Source organism: Magnusiomyces paraingens (assembly GCF_902498895.1).
Source record: "Magnusiomyces paraingens strain CBS 517.90 genome assembly, contig: contig2, whole genome shotgun sequence".
Taxonomy (NCBI): domain Eukaryota; kingdom Fungi; phylum Ascomycota; class Dipodascomycetes; order Dipodascales; family Dipodascaceae; genus Magnusiomyces; species Magnusiomyces paraingens.
This window is the reverse complement of record NW_022474068.1, coordinates 3,657,296-3,673,474: the sequence shown is the minus strand read 5'-3', so window position 1 is coordinate 3,673,474 and position 16,179 is coordinate 3,657,296. Positions and strand designations below refer to the sequence as shown.

At 41.2% G+C, this 16,179-nt stretch overlaps 7 protein-coding genes across 7 annotated transcripts; 4 read left to right on the top strand and 3 right to left on the bottom strand.

The window, feature by feature from the left end:
• Nucleotides 1–478: 478 nt before the first annotated feature.
• SAPINGB_P002900 (uncharacterized protein) lies at nucleotides 479–3,331 on the top strand (the record flags this gene model as incomplete). Its single annotated transcript, XM_031997618.1, has 1 exon — nucleotides 479–3,331. The coding sequence occupies one exon, from the start codon at nucleotides 479–481 to the stop codon at nucleotides 3,329–3,331; it is 2,853 nt and encodes a 950-aa protein (XP_031853509.1).
• Nucleotides 3,332–3,844: 513 nt separating this feature from the next.
• SAPINGB_P002899 (uncharacterized protein) lies at nucleotides 3,845–6,229 on the top strand (the record flags this gene model as incomplete). Its single annotated transcript, XM_031997617.1, has 1 exon — nucleotides 3,845–6,229. One exon carries the CDS (start codon nucleotides 3,845–3,847, stop codon nucleotides 6,227–6,229), a length of 2,385 nt encoding a protein of 794 aa, XP_031853508.1.
• Nucleotides 6,230–7,021: 792 nt separating this feature from the next.
• On the top strand, nucleotides 7,022–7,486 carry SAPINGB_P002898 (uncharacterized protein; the record flags this gene model as incomplete). The annotated part of the gene is made up of 1 exon (XM_031997616.1): nucleotides 7,022–7,486. One exon carries the CDS (start codon nucleotides 7,022–7,024, stop codon nucleotides 7,484–7,486), a length of 465 nt encoding a protein of 154 aa, XP_031853507.1.
• Nucleotides 7,487–7,623: 137 nt separating this feature from the next.
• On the bottom strand, nucleotides 7,624–9,821 carry SAPINGB_P002897 (uncharacterized protein; the record flags this gene model as incomplete). The annotated part of the gene is made up of 2 exons (XM_031997615.1): nucleotides 7,624–9,474; nucleotides 9,528–9,821. The coding sequence occupies 2 exons, from the start codon at nucleotides 9,819–9,821 to the stop codon at nucleotides 7,624–7,626; spliced, it is 2,145 nt and encodes a 714-aa protein (XP_031853506.1).
• A 330-nt stretch (nucleotides 9,822–10,151) lies between these two features.
• Nucleotides 10,152–11,336, top strand: SAPINGB_P002896 (uncharacterized protein; the record flags this gene model as incomplete). Its single annotated transcript, XM_031997614.1, has 1 exon — nucleotides 10,152–11,336. One exon carries the CDS (start codon nucleotides 10,152–10,154, stop codon nucleotides 11,334–11,336), a length of 1,185 nt encoding a protein of 394 aa, XP_031853505.1.
• A 52-nt stretch (nucleotides 11,337–11,388) lies between these two features.
• SAPINGB_P002895 (uncharacterized protein) lies at nucleotides 11,389–12,176 on the bottom strand (the record flags this gene model as incomplete). The annotated part of the gene is made up of 2 exons (XM_031997613.1): nucleotides 11,389–12,064; nucleotides 12,124–12,176. 2 exons carry the CDS (start codon nucleotides 12,174–12,176, stop codon nucleotides 11,389–11,391), a joined length of 729 nt encoding a protein of 242 aa, XP_031853504.1.
• A 132-nt stretch (nucleotides 12,177–12,308) lies between these two features.
• On the bottom strand, nucleotides 12,309–15,572 carry SAPINGB_P002894 (uncharacterized protein; the record flags this gene model as incomplete). Its single annotated transcript, XM_031997612.1, has 1 exon — nucleotides 12,309–15,572. One exon carries the CDS (start codon nucleotides 15,570–15,572, stop codon nucleotides 12,309–12,311), a length of 3,264 nt encoding a protein of 1,087 aa, XP_031853503.1.
• Nucleotides 15,573–16,179: the final 607 nt, after the last annotated feature.

The following is a 16,179-nucleotide window of genomic DNA, read 5'->3' as shown; positions in this document are numbered from 1 at the left end:
GCAAAAAAAAAAAAAAACTCCACTGAAATTAAATTTTTAAAAAATAAAAAATAAAAAATAAAAAATAAATAAATAAAAGATATTGACGGAAGCATCACCATTCTAGCAGGTGTGAGAAGTGAGATTGAAATCTTGCCGCTTTAGGTCATCGAGGCAAAAAAAATATTTTTTTAATAACTTATAATTAGAATGATTGTAAACAAAAATAAAGGCCAATTGAACTGTTAATTCTATTATATATATATATATATATTCAAGGACCCAGTCGGTTCTTCATCCCCTTAAACATCCCTTGTATTTCTTTCTTCTTCTTCTTCTTCTTCTTCTTCACTCTTGCTTGGTCTTTAGGTTCATATCCAAGATAACCATGCACCACTAATCATTCATTAATTGTTTTTTTATAACATCTTTACTCTACTCTTTGTTCCCTCATTCTACTTCTCATCCATTTCTTAATTCTATTTTTTTTTTTTTTATGATGCTTCACAAAAAAAATTTATCTTTCTGGCTATTTTCCTTTCAACTAGCCTTGGCTCATAGCTTATATTCAATTCCAGAAGTCAATGAATCAAACATCAACATACTCGAAAGTCAAGCTCTTTCTGAAGTTCAATGTTTAGATGCCTGTTCCACAGCAGTCGCTGGGATCCTCAACTCCCAAGGTGATTCATCCGTTGTCTGTGCAGAAAACTCTTCTTTACAATCAAGCATCACAAAGTGTCAAGCATGTATAGATACTATCCGCAGTCAACTTTCTGAGCAAGACCTGTTACTGATTGACAATATATTTTGCGAAAACATAGAAAGCAAAAGCTTAGACACAAGTAGTTTCTTAAGTTCAAATGATTATGAGTCAGAGTTTGACAGTAGTAGTAGCACTTGGCTTTCTTCCTCAAACTCTCTAGAAATACTTAGCGATTCAGAAACACTTGAGACTTCAGAAACACTTGCCTCAAAGTCCAATTCAATTTCAGAGGTTTATTATTCTACAGACGCATATTCCACTGAATCTTTTGTCTCTGAGTCTTTTTCGTTTTCAAATTCTTCAGCAGAGCCAATATCACATTCAAGTTTCTCATTTGATTTTTCAACTCTTGAGTCCTCTGAAAACTTTGAGTCTTCCTTTATTTCTTATTCTTCTTTTTCCAAATCAATTTTGGAATCTGCTTTCTCTTCCGAGTCTTTAGAAATTTCAGAATCTTCTCTACTTTCTTCAGAATCCTCAACCTTCACTTATGAACTAACCTCAGAGTCTTTCTACTCTTATGAGTCTTCAGAAATTTTAGAATCATCTTTAACCTTTTCCAAATCTTCTGCTATCATTTCTGAACCCTCTGAGTCTTTACAACCTTCAAATCCATCTTCCACCTTTCCTGAATCTCTTAACACTTCCGAGTTTTTAGATTTATCTTTGTCTTCTGAGCCAACTGTCATTTCTTCAGAATCTCAATCTTCTATCGAGTCTCTAGAGTCTTCCGAATATTATTCCTCTTCATCAAATTCTTTTTCTATTATTTCTCAAACTCTCGAATCTTCTATCATCAATTCCGACTCCGACTCTGACTCCGACTCCGACCCTGGCTTTACCGAATCTTTAGAATCTGTCACAGATAACAGCGATTACTCAACTACAACTTCCTCCAACTACCACGTCAACAAAACAGTCACAGTTATTTCAACTTCTCAAGTAGGTATCATTGAAACAGTAGTCGTCACCATTCCCTGTACAAAAACTGCTTGCACAAGTCACGAAACAGTCGTCACTACCGTTACCACCAATCCTCCTTCATCTAGTGTCATAGCTCCTACTTCGACTTTTCAATCTTCTTCGCTTTCGTCTTCCTCTTTTTCTTCTACATCTGTTGCAATCTCTTCTTCCCCTCTTTCCTCTTCTTACTCTGTCAACACTGTTTATGTTACAGTTCCTTGCACAAAAACTGTCTGCTATCCTAATGAAGTTGTAACCATTTCAACACAGTACATCACTATCCCGTGCACTACAACTCAAACAATATCATCGATTCTTTCGACTACTAGCTCAGGTTCCTTAAAAAGCACAGCCACGGCTTCAAGCACCTTAGAGACTTTGTCAACAGAACCACAAACTTCTTTTTCAACTCCTATTTTTACCTTTAGCCCCACTTCAACTTTTATTGTCTCAACCTCCAGCAAAACTGGGTCAACAACATCTGCTTTAAATACACTTACTACAACAAAAACAACACTGGTTTCCAGTTTTTCAAAAGTTCCCAATTCCAGCAATTTTGGTTCATCCTCCACTCTTTTGAGCATTTCCAATGCTGATTCGGAGGTCTCTTCTTCTATGGTTTCTACCTTGTCAGCTACTCCTACTTCAACTAAGATTAACTCGTCTTCATTTATTTTAACTACCTCTACCTCCTCCACTATTTTTTATTCTACCACAAGCAATCCCATTTCCAGCTCTACAGAGTTAGCTGGTTTTCCAACAACCTCCGCTTCTTCTACTTTTGAGAGCTCTTCTTCTTCTGTGACACCATCAATCGAAATCATAGAATCCACCAAAGAATCATTTTTAATTACTTCTGAAACCCCCTCCACCTCCACTACTCTGACGGGTTCATCGTCTTTGTCTTCCAGTTCAATTTCTGTTGTAAGCGCCAGTTTTGAATCTGCAACTATACCCTTGTTTTCTGAGGCTCCTGTTGTCGATGTTACACCAAGTGTTTCTACTTTGGTCTCCACATTTGCCCTTGAAACAATAGTAAGCAGTAGTGATACCTCCAGTTTTACTACTCCCATAACTTCAACCTCCTCCATCCCAACATTGCAGCCCGTCTCCACTCACGTTGTTTCATCTTGGTTCTCTACAACGTCAACGCTTGAAACCGGGACCTTTTCCGGTACCATCATAACCCAAACATTGGTCCAAAGTTTAGCCACGAGTTCTTTTCCAGAAATTACACAACCCGTTGCTGAATCTACGTCGTCGCCAATTGAAACATCTACTGTAGTCGAGCAAAATGTTTCAAGTAAGGTCACTACTCTAGCCACAGAGTCACATACAGTGCCGCTTTCCAGCTCGGGACTTGAAAGCACGTCGGTCGTGGCCCCAGGCACAACAAGTGCAACTAAGGAGACCACACCGGCTATTACAATCAATAGTAGTACTACTACAACAATGGCCCACGGTTCCACCCAGACCGTGGTATCACAAGTGGGGCCCTCATCGACAGTGATAGCACCTACGCACCCTGTTGAACAGGTCAATGGTGCCTCTTGCACACGGGGTAGTCGAAGTGCGGTTGCGGTGCTGGTGCTAGTGGCCGGCATTCTAGCAATGACAATATGATAAATTTCATCTGAATTTTTAATGAATTATGAAAAAAAAATTTAATAAACCCCCTTTTTGCGATACTCATATACGAACTTTTTGTCTTGTCTTGTTTTTTCCTTTCTTTTTTTAATAATATATAATGCTCTATTGTGAATTGAAACAAAGTTGCTTTTTTTGGTTGTCTATAAAACGAAGGTCTTAAATAAGCTTATAAAGTCTTAGTTTAAAACTGAGAGTTTCATCGACTGTCATTGAAATTTCTCAATTCCCTTACAGATTCCCATTCATTGAACCCCTCCAAATCCAACATTCTTGAACTGTTTTATTATGATAAAATATATTTTGTGAAAATAAACTGGCGATGAGCAAAATAAATTGCCCAGATAAATATGTTACAGCCGGATGTTACAACACTCAAACCTCTCAGTTCCCTCCCAACTTCCCTCCCTGTTTATCTTGATTTTATCAAATATTTGATACCGGCCTGAATAAGTCCCGTTCCACTTCGTCCGCGATAACGATGCCAATATGCACCAGCAGCTTTCCGAGTACACGTCCCTAAGCACGGAAGACCATCAACGTAGACTTTCTGATGAGTTGGACGACCCGTACTACGACCAGGAAGACATTGAGCTCGAAACTATTTTTGAAAACGACCACTCAATTGTTGAGCAACACCCGGACCATGAGCACCTAATTCGCAGCACACCAGATGAAGAGGAACAAGGAAATGAAGACCAAGAAAACTCACCTTATGCTGAGGTCAGGGCTGCTGTCCCAATAACCGACGAAATGTCGCGCGTAAACCACTGGCGCACATGGGCACTAACACTCGTATTTGTGGCTCTTTTTTCCGCTGTTAATCAGTTCTTTTCTCTCCGGTATCCGAGCCTTGGAATCGGGTTCATAGTTGCTCAGCTTGTCTCGTACCCGGTTGGAAGTTTTTTGAGCTCTGTTTTCCCGAATCGCAACCCGTTCCCACAATCATTCCGCGACAAATATCCGGGCCTTACCGCGTGGTTCGACCTCAACCCAGGCCCGTTTTCCATCAAAGAACACGCAGTCATCACCATTGCAGTCTCTCTCACGGCCTCTTCTGCTTACGCAATGAACGTCCTGCTGGCCCAAACAAACTTTTACCTCAAGGAGTACTCGCTTCTCTACGAAATCCTTCTCGTGGTGACAACCCAAATGCTTGGCTATGGCTTTGCAGGACTTACCAGGCGTTGGGTCGTGTACCCAGCAGCCATGATTTGGCCTGATACTTTAGTTTCAACTACCTTGTTTACAACTATCCACAAAAGCCAATCGCATACTCCAGCAAACGGCTGGACCGTTTCTCGTTACCGTTTCTTTGCCTACGCTGCTGGGATTTCTTTCATTTGGTACTGGGTCCCTGGGTTTTTATTTACTGGGCTTTCCTACTTTTCTTTTCTGTGCTGGATCTTCCCTAAAAATCGAGTCGTCAACCAGCTTTTTGGCTTCATATCAGGGCTCGGTATTCTTCCAATCACGTTTGACTGGACACAAGTCACACAGGCTGGGGGGTCACCGCTGGCCACGCCCTGGTGGGTCACTGCAAATATCATTGGATCCGTTGGTTTATTTTTCTGGATTATCGTGCCCATTCTTTACTATACAAACACATGGTACTCAAAGTATCTCCCAGTATTGTCAACATCAACATTCGACAATCGAGGTAAACCTTATGACATTAGTAGAATCTTGACCAGTGGGTTCAGCTTAAACGAGGAAGCTTATAAAGAGTACTCGCCACTGCTTATCCCATTTTCTTATATCATGTCTTATGGGCTCAACTTTGCAGCTGTCATTGCAATCTTTGTGCACAGCATATTATACAATGGCAAGGATTTTTACCATAAACTAATTGATGCCTCTCATGGTGGAGAAGATATCCACAAGAAAATGATGAACAAGTATCGAGAAGTTCCTGATTCATGGTATTTTTGTTTGTTTCTTCTAGTCATGGGACTCTCTGTGTTTTTAATCACTGTATATGACACTCAATTGCCCCTGTGGGGGTTACTATTGGCAGTTAGCATCACTGCAATTAACTTTATTCCCCAAGGCCTTCTAGAAGGTATCACAAACCAGCATGTTGGTCTCAATATCATCACAGAACTGATTGCTGGGTACCTATTCCCAGGCAAGCCATTTGCTAATCTTATGGTCAAGCTCTATGGCTTCATTCCCATGCGCCAGGGTCTTGATTTTTCGCGCGACCTCAAACTCGCTCAATACATGAAAGTCCCACCCGTTCTTTTGTTCTGGATTCAGATAGTGTCGACTCTAGTTGCAGCTTTTGTCAACGTTGGACTCCAGCGCTGGATGCGGGCAAATATACCCAACGTATGCGACATACACCAGGAAAATGGTTTCATCTGCGCAGGTGGTCGCACCATCTTTAACGCATCCATTATCTGGGGCGTGGTTGGTCCTCAGCGCATGTTTTCGCCAGGAGCAATGTACCACCCCATTATGTGGTTTTTCCTTGTGGGCGCCATTGTTCCCGTCGGCACATACTATCTTCATAATAAATACCCTCATCGGTGGTTTGGCCATCTTAACGCGCCAGTGTTTTTTTCGGGCCCGGCAAGCATTCCGCCGGCAACTGGTGCCAATTACGGAGCTTTTGCTCTGGTCGGGTTTGTTTTCAATTTTGTGATTCGAAAGAAATGGGCTCCTTGGTGGAGAAAGTACAATTATATCTTGTCTGGGAGCTTGGATACAGGGGTCGCGCTGTCAACTATTGTCATTTTTATTGCCGTATCTTGGACGGGAGGGAGACTGTCTTGGTGGGGTAACAATGTCTGGAAAAACACGCTTGACTATATTTCTGCCAGCTATTATACAGTGAAAGATGGCGAAACTTTTGGGCCGTCATCGTGGTAAAAAGCCAAACATTTTTGATTAACTTGTAGATTTTGTTAAAATAGAAGTTGCTAAGATAATTATCTTATAACCAAATAAAAAAAAATAAAAAAATTGCTAATGATTTAAGATAATCAAGCGATAATTTCTAAAATCTCGAATCAAATGGGATAAAAAACACATTTATCAATCAATTTTTCAGAAGAAAAGAGTCAATTCAGAGAAAAAAGCTGGTGTGATAATTAATTTAGATTTAGGTCCTGCTGGAACACACCTATATATATAATGAAGTGTATTCATTATATATGTACTTATGAATGGGCTCAAAATAATGAAAAAAGTAACTAATATATATAAAGTCTAGCTTTCACGAAAGATGGAGAAAGCATTACTTAATTGTAACTATGTTAGTTCTTGATTGATCTCAAAGGTTTTAATCAGTTTGTATTAACCCCAACCCTTGCGTAATCTTAACAAACGATCCGTTTTCTACAATTTTTAAATCTATAAAGAAAACAGAGTTTTTATATGTTTTCTTAACGTTAACGTTGTGAATCCCTAAAAGTTTACAGTTATCTTACTGTATTTAACATATTAAATTATAAGCATGGTTCAAAATGTTTTATTAAATACAAACAATTTCATTATCTAATAATGACTAATCTTTTCACTGAACACGAAACCTCCAATCCATGCGATTTTCACTCATCACCAACATTTATCGCGTCTTTTTTTTTTTCATTCCGCCCATACAAGCACACTCTTTCTCTATCCATAAACTCATTTAAAGAATAAAAACAAAAAAAAAAAACAATGGCCGAAATTGACTTCCGAAGAATCGACGTTGACCAGTACGATCCCGACCGCTTTCTTGTCGAGTCTCTCGTCCCGCCACAACCCCCTGTGTCTCTCGACGAAATCAAGCAACGCTCAGTTGCCGTCAAGCGTCTGTTGTCGCAGGGCGATTACCAAGGCGCGCTGGAGACTGCGCTGCGCGACCCTCCCTATGGCGGCTCTGCTGAGGTTAAGAATGCGAACCTGCAGACTGTTCTCGACGTCCTGCTCACCCTCAAGTCTAACACCATCACTCCCATTATCGAGGCCCTGACACCCGAGCTCCAGGATATTCTCATCAAGTACATTTACAAGGGCATGGGGTCGCCGCTTGGCCAAACCCATGGTAACGGTGTTGCACTGTTGCTGTGGTTCGAAAAGACCGTTGACATTACCTCCCAGGGCGCCATCATCCGTTATATGTCCGACAGAAGAACTGTTTAAGTTTGAAAGAGAAATCACAATATCTTTAGGTTAATTGTATATGAATTAAAGGATTAAAAAAGAAATACATTACGTCTAATTGATTATAAATTAAAAAAAAAAAGGTTATCAGATTCTTTTCAAGATGCATGTTTGGTTTAACCGTCAATGACAATTGGAGATCCCGGCGACATAAACCCTCGTTTAACCGGTGACCCGTTTCTCGGTGTGCGAAGCCCAGTAGAGGAGTTGGTTCCAGAGGATATTGGTCGAAAGGTAGCCGTGTGGCCATAACTGGACGAGTTTCCTCTTCGCACAATTTCTTTGAGTTTTTCATTTTCCTGTCTCAGCTCTCTATTTTCCCGTTTCAGTCCACGCATCTCCGCTTCCGCTTGAGTAATAATTTTTTGCAGCGGCTCCACCTCACTTGTCCGCAGAGTCTGAGCAAGCAGCTGTAATCGGTAATCAGTATGGTCTCGTGCTCGCGTCTCAGTCTCCTCTAGCTCGCGCATAAAGATTTGTTTTTGTTGCGTCAGTGACCGGTCCAGTAAATCACCTAGCTCATTGCGCACCTCCATGTCAATTTCCATTGTCCGCTGTTCTGAACATGCAAGAGCTACTTCCAGGTCTTGAATCCTTTGCAACATCAATTGGATATTGTAGCACGCTGTTTCTGTATCCGGGATGAGCGACATTATGTCCACCTGGTTCCGGTCCCCGTCAGCTAGAGTGTCTGTGGATTGGTCTGAACTATTTGAAGAAGAAAGAGAATCCCTACTTCGTTGTGTTTCATATTGTGGAACTGGGGTGCTCTGATCCATGTCATCATGCATCTCGTGGTTGTTGGCTCTAGCATTAATTGGAGAAAACCCAATAGAAGGTGTTTGTTTATGAGATTTTATGGGAGGGAACATGATGTGACTTGGTGTAGATTTGAATGAGGGTGTGTTTGGAGAAGGAGTGTTATCCTTCAATGTCAATGAAGACAATGCATGGTTAAGCTTACTACTGTCTGTTCGTCTTGAGGCTTTTGCTCGTGGCGACTGGTTGTTATGATCATTTTCAGGTGCAGGTTTAAAAACAAAGTTGTTTGGGGTGGATTTGTTAGCCGTTTCAGGAATATCTCGCACAGGAGCCGCGTACCGCAAAATTTGGGCTGCGGAGTTCAAGTCACCAAACGGATCCATAGCCACAAGCAGTGCCGACCGCTGATTCGAGTCCGGCCGAAATGTGTTTGTCAAAAGTAAATGTGTCAGTTTGCAGTTACGGAAAATGGAATAATCCGGCTTGCCCTTACGCTCGTCACCACGCTGCAGCTGTAATCCTTGACTCAACAGCATCAAAGACTGGTTAATAGCGCAGCTTTCTTGGAAACGAATTCCCTGAGTCCCTGCAAGTTTGTTGCGCTCGGTTCCTGCCAAGTCGGCAAACGTTATTGTGGACGACCGGACTTGGTTGGAATTGGGCATTGTGGCCTTGATTTCAAGGTTTATGATGGCATGAGAGCGACTAGATGTTTCATTGGACCCTGTAGAGTGCGACACTCGCTTCTTCAATCCACGCTCAAGGACTCTAAATGCTTCTTGAACCGTGGAAACAAAAAGCTTTGTTGATCGAGATAGTGTGACTCTGCGAGTAACTGCGTCATTAATGAGGCGAATTTCGGATCGTGGCTTCCCTGGTAATGGAGTCTCAAGAAGGTCAAAGATTCTGTCATTGTAAATTTCTACCATGGTGATGTAAATGCCATACTGAAGATTAGATGTCTGTGGAGTGATTGTCTCGTGGCACAGAGAGCTCTGATGGTATGCGTTTTGGTCTAGCTTGTCGTTTCGCCAGTCAAGAACCAACCCAGCTTCAATGGGTGACGATATTCTATCTGTTCTCTTATCGCATATGTCCTCAACTTCTTCAAACTCCGCCAGATTATTTTTCAATGAACGAAATATAGTATCCACACACAAATGCAGCATACCAGGTGTTTGGTTTGCTCCAAAAACTGTGTGACTCTGCAAAATAGTTAGAAATGAATTGGCTTCAAGTATAGACTACAAGGGCATACCTTTCCAGAGCCAGTAGCTCCCATTGTAAAAAATAGTGAGTCGCTACCATTAATTGTGTTTTCAACTAAAGGGAAAACCACGCTTTTGTAAAAATCAATCTGAGTTGTAGTCTCACCAAAAATCCCGTCAAAGGTGCACTCTTTGTTGTTTTCCAAGACAATTCGAGTTGAACCTGGAGGGGATACAGAAAGAATCCGCTCGGAGGTGACACCAGCGCCCTTTGGCTTGAGTCGCAGATAAACTGGGACCTTGTTAGAAGAGTCTTCGGTAGAACAGTTTGAGTATTCAGACATGGCTAACGAAGCAGGTTGAATTGTAGTGTCAAGTGGGAGAAAAGAGGTATTTGGAAAAGAAAGATTATGTTTGTTTGTTTTTTCTCCAGGGCTTGTTTATTTCAAGGCCCAATTGGGAAATTCATAGTGTTGTCGTGGTGACTTTTTTTAACCCTAACCCGGTCTTTGGTTTCCTCAAAAATATTTCACCACACCCGCATCAGCTTCCATCTTTTCCCAGTATCACCAAAAAAAAAAAAAAAAAAGCAATCGGACGTTATCCGTTGTCCGATCTTCATATATAAATTTAAATTTTAAAAAAGGACTTCTCACCAAACAATATATCGCCCGATGACAGATAAACCAGTTGCTGATTCCGAAGCTTTGGCATTGCCTAAGCAGGATGCCTCTGAAACCAAAGATACCCTATCTAAAAAACGCAGCCATGAAGACGAGCCAGAAGCCAAAAGCACTACGGCCGATTCCAAAGACGAAGAAACTATTCCGACCAAGCGTCAAAAGAACGAATCCGAAGAAGGAGAAAAAGAAAAAGAAGAAGACAAAGATGCAAAGTCTGAAGAGACCAAGACAGAGCCTACCCCAGAGACTGCAGCATCATCCAGCGAGCAAACTGAAGACAAGGAAGAGAAATCGGAGGAAACCTTAAAAGACAACAAAGCAGATGAACCAGAAAAAGAAGAACCCGTAACAGAGAAAAAAGAAAAGAGCGAGGAAAAAACTGACAAGACTGAGGCTTCTGTGAAGCCTCTTTTGTCTGCCGGTACTACATTCAATGGTGGGTTTGGAAGCTTTGCTGGGCCCTCGTTTGGAACCGCGCTACAGCCAACCACCGGGAAGAGCATATTTGCTGAGTCGCAGCCCAAGAATGGCGAAGCCAGCAGTAAAGAAACTAGCGTTTTTTCCACGTCGAGCATATTCAAGGGTGGATTTTCGTCGTTTTCATCGTTTGCAGCTCCCGCTAGCAAAGCCAACCCATGGGCAGACACTGACGAGAAGGATGAAGAAAAAAGCAAAGATGAAGGCAGCACCAGTACTAGCATCAGTACTAATGGCATTGGAAGCAGCAAAGACGTGGTGGATCAGTATGCCCAAGTGTCAGTGCCGTTGGAACAGAAAAAAGTGGAGACAGGCGAAGAATATGAAGAATCCAAGTTTTCCTGCCGTGCCAAACTGTACGCACTAGATATCACCAACTCATCGGAGGGCTGGAAGGAACGGGGCGTGGGACCGCTACATGTCAATTCAGTGAAAAAGGAATTTGAAGATCAATTTGAAAACAAGACAAAGGCCCGCGTTGTGATGCGTGCGGATGGCATTCTCAAGGTCATTTTGAATGTTCCGCTCAGTAAGAGCACGGAGGTTTTTGCAGGAATGAAGAGCTCGCTAGCAAGCGAAAATTTTGTGAGAATCACAGCTTTTGAAGAAGGCAAACCATTTCAATACTCGCTACGAACCAATAATGCAGACACTGCGAAAGAACTTTACGAGTCTATCAAGAAGCTTCTTCCTTCTTAAATGAAGATTTATTTAATGCAAAAATGTTATTATTATTTTTTTTTTATTTCCATTATTGCTTTTTAAATACAACCGTGCAAACAGTTTGGCCTTTCACACCACCAAACTCAAACGTAGGGTACTCCACTTTGTCGTAGTACCGCAGCCGCTCATCGGACTCTATTATCTTGATGAGCTCTGATTCTGTGAAATTGCACGATGTAATTAGGAAAATTCCGTTAGGCTTGACCATATCGGCCACACGGAATGGGTACAGCTCGACACCCGTAAGGCTCTTGCCTTCATGATTGTATGTAATGTTTGCAAGCGCGATTGCGTCAAGTGTTCCTTTATCCATCACAACGTCCCACTGGTGGCTGTCCGGGTTCCATGCTGTTGAGCCTAGAAAGTCTGCGTGACGGAAATCGTAAGTCCCATCTTCGGGGTCCCAGTCTTCGTTTTCCACAACTACCTTTCGAGCAAATTCTACAGAAGGCTCTGAGTAATCAATCCCGGTCAGATGGCCCTGAAATCCGGCTTCACGCACACCAATCAGAAGCTGTCCGTTGCCTGTGCCAAGATCAATAAACGATGTCGATTCTTCATTGATAACGTCACCCTCAGCCGCGAGATCCTCGAGATAGCGGACCATTTGCTCTTGTGCGTTTGAGTCAGAAAACCAGTTTTCGCCCGTGTCGGCATTGTTTTCTTGAAAGTTGGAAAGCTCCAGCTTGTAGAAGTTGTCCCAGCTGATAATCACAGTTAAAAAATTGAATGAAAACTGATCATTTTTTCAAAAAATACTCACTACTCTTGGGTTCCAAGTTTGGAGGGGTTTAACTTTTCAACTTGATCAGCCATGATTGTTTGCGGAGAAGTTTCAAGTTTTTTATTAAAAATTTTTTTTTTTAAAGTTGATAAAGTTTTACATGCACTGTTAATTTAGTTCTCATAATAATTATACTAATCAATTTCTACATCTATCCTGAACTTTTACATTTCCCAACTACTATGATCCTTGGTCTTCGAGACATTTTCTTCTTTTCTCTCCTTCTTTTCAACCAGACGAACCGGTCTTCCTGCTCTGAAAGATGAAAGAGCAACGTTTGGTAGAATAAAAACCACAATGAATCCGCCAAAAAAGATGATCCATGTACGAAACGACAAGTGCTTGACAAAGCTATCAATGACTTGAGAAAAGGTTTCCGCGGAGACCTGGGCACGACCTACCGTCGCCGACTCACGGTTCATACACTTTTCCCACGCTGTGCAAAGAGTTTCCATTGCAGGCACCCGGCGCCCGGGCATGCAATTGTTGCGGAGATACTGCCGGGAGCACTCTGCAATTTCAGACAGAATATCAGAAGAGTACTCGCTGAGGCGCTTGTCAACGTCGGCATTGATAGTGCTAAAGAACCCGTAAAGAAAATAAAGAAGAGTTGCGGCTAGCATGAAGTTAAGAAAGACTTGGACATATAAGCTGAGCGTATATGGAATGTTGGGATCGTTGTAATAACGGACATTGTATGGCTCTGGCTTTTTTTTGGTGTCTTTTTCTGGAGTTTCTTTTTTAGCAGTATCTTTCTCTTTTGTCTTGTCTTTTAATATGCTGCTCCTGGGCTCAACCTTGGGCTCCAGTTTGCTATCTGTTCGCGAGCGGCTAGGTGAAGATTTGATATCGTATCTGTGGATTGTAGCTTTAGGCGATATCGTTAGCTTCTTGTGTTTATCTTGAGCCGGGAATATAGGCTCTGATTGGAGTTCTTGTTTTTCTGATTTTTCTGATTTTTCAAACGACTTGAGAGTGAGAAGCCCTGGCGATTGCGTAAAGATGCTAGATGAAGGGGGTTTTTCCAACGAGATTCCACCAAATGCAGACCGATGCTGTCTTGTGGGTGACCCGTTTTCCGGAGTATTTATGCGAGTGACTTTTTCAGTTGCTGAAAGCAGTGTTTGCTTCGTTTCAGGTAGTGATGAAGCTGGCTTATTGTTGGAAATAACTTTTGGAAGGTCTGGCTTAGAGGCCCCAAATGCCTTTAAAGAAGGTTTAAAGATATCGGCCTTGGCTGAGTCAAATGAAGATTTTAAGGGGTTGGTTGGAGCATCTGGTTTAGGGGCGCTAGAGGGAATGCTAATAGAACTGGGTTTAGCCTCGGCAAGAGATGTACCAAAAGAGGACTTGATGGAAGAAGGCAAGCCAAATGCAGGATTGCCCAAAGAGGGTTTTGAGGTTTCTGTTGGTGGCTTATAAACAAATCTCAAAGCTCCAGTAGGGGCCTCAGAAGGCTTTTCAGGTTTAATAGATTCGCCAGTCGTAGGCTGTTCCAAGAGAAACTTTCCAAAAGTAGAATTTGTGTCTTCCTGGGATCTCGATGGTATAAAAGTAAGTTTTTTAGGTGCAGTGGCTTTATCATTGGATTTAGTAGGCTGGCCAAAAGCAGGCTGGCCAAAAGTAACAGTTGGGATTTCAGGAGCTGGTTTTTTGGTTGGTTGTTCTGGTTTATTATTTTGACCAAAAGCTGGCTGACCAAAAGCTGATGGACCAAAAGCAGGTTGGCCATAAGTAATTGTCGAGGTTTCAGGAGCCAGTTTTTTGGCTGGAATTTCTGGCTTATTAAGTTGACCAAAGGCAGGTTGACCAAAGGCAGGTTGACCAAAAGTTACAGTTGAAGCTTCAGGAACTGGATTTTTGACTGGATTTTCTGATTTATTGAGTTGGCCAAATGCAGGTGGACCAAAAGCTGGTTGGCCAAAAGTTACGGTTGAAGTTTCAGAAACTGAGTTTTTGACTGGGTTCTCTTGCTTCTTAGGTATACCAAAGGCTGGTTGACCAAAGGCTGGTTGACCAAAGGCTGGTTGACCAAAGGCTGGTTGACCGAATGAAATCTCCGGAGCAGATGCTTGAGTTGGCTTTTCAGATTTAGGTTGGCCAGATAAACTAAAGGTAGACTCGGAACCAACTGAGTTTTTCAACGTAGTAAATGTGAGCTTTTTAGGAGAGATTTTAGCTGAAGTATCTTCTGATTTCGCAAGTTGGCCAAAAGCAGAGTTGGAAAATTCAAATGCACTTGATTTATTTGGCAGCTTTTCAGTTTCAATCTTTGGGGCATCAGTATCAAATAAAGGTTTAAAGTTTTCCAACTTGTTTGCTGAAGGTGCAAAGTTTATTTCAGGACTTGGAGCTGTAAAAAAATTGTTTGAGAGCTCAGGTGTAGAAGCATCTGTAGCCTGTTTTATAGAAATGTCATTTAAAATGCCATTGAATTTAAAGGGACTAGTGGAGATTGGTGTCTCCTTTGTGACTTGGGATGATTTGTTTTCAATGCCGTTAAGTTTGAATCCATTGGTTATAGGCTCCACTGGAAAGATAGACTTTAATTGTTGTGGTTTTTCTGAAGTAAGAATGGATTTTTCTGATTGCTGTGAAAAGGAGGAGTTTGGGGTTTTGAGTCTGCTGAAAAGATTTGATCCAACAATCCCACCCTTTTGTTTACTTCCTCTGCTTGTAGATCTGGAGAAAGAGAAAGATTGGTCGAAAGAGATATCAGATTTTTTCTTTTGTGGACTGAATGATGATTGATTTTTCACAGAAACAGTATTGATAATGATTGAGTCTTCATTCTTGACATCGCCGTATTTGAGCACGAGTTCTGCAGGGTTGATACCAAACGAGTCATTTGTTTGTTGTGTGGGTTTGATGTAACCATATTTGTATTGTCGTTGTTCAGGCTCATCAGGTTTTGTTGGCTGTATCTTAATTGTTTCGACTTCTGGTTTTGGAACTTCAAACATGACAGGTCGTACTGTTTTTATGCTGGAGTTTGACTCGCGTCGTTTTTCAGCAAACGAGTCATGGACTTGTTTTGATTCTGGTTCTGGTTCTGGTTCTGGTTCTGGTTCTGGTTCTGGTTCTGGTTCTGGTTCTGGTTCTGGTTCCTTTTCACTGGAGAGACACGTCGAAATGTTGCTTTGATCGCTTTCATATGTTGGAGATATATTTTCAAGATTTAAATCGTAGGTTATATTGTCATCTTCAGTATTAGTTTGTTCATCGTCCACATTGAACTTTGTGTTTTTGAGAAACTGAGCAGGACGAACAGTGGCCACATGGTTGAAAATGTCTGTGTCACTGACATCGCTGATTTCGCTAATGTCACTAATGTCACTTGCTTCACTGACAAGGTCTGAATTATCTACAGGCTCCTCCAAAAGAGCTGGATCTCTGGGAAGGGGGTCTTTTGTCTCGGTGTCAGACATTTGATTGTTGTTATTGTTATTGTTGTTGTTGTAAAGAATTTTTTTTTTTTGTCAAAACAACATCTTAAAAAAAAGAAAGGCTTGAGAGGAAATTGATGGAGATGAAAAGAAAATTTAAATGTTATGTAAATGCTGAGTCAGACTTTGAAAAGTAAGATTGAGTATCATTAAGGAAAGAGAAGCTTTACTTGAAACAAAAAAATTAGAATTAGAATTAGAATTATTATTGTTATTGTTATTATTATTATCATTATTATTACACTGGTGCCCTAAGTTTATGCTTTTATAATTTTTTTTTCTAGCAATGTTTGTTTTTGGTGATCCGGAGTCCCGATCTTTATTTTAAAAATTGTAAAAGTACCGTACGGCTAATTGTTACTAATCATGACTAATATACACGCACACATATACACACGACACACTTCTTGTAACAGCCAGGCAGCTTTTTATTAATTTATTTTTTTTTTTTTTTTTTTCTACTACTACAGGCAACCTGGCCAAAGGCTCTTTCAGTGGTTGTCACACATCACATAATAAACACGGTTGTTTTTTCCACTCTAACAAGAAAAAAAAAAAAAAAAAAAAGCCCACCACACAATCTGAAATC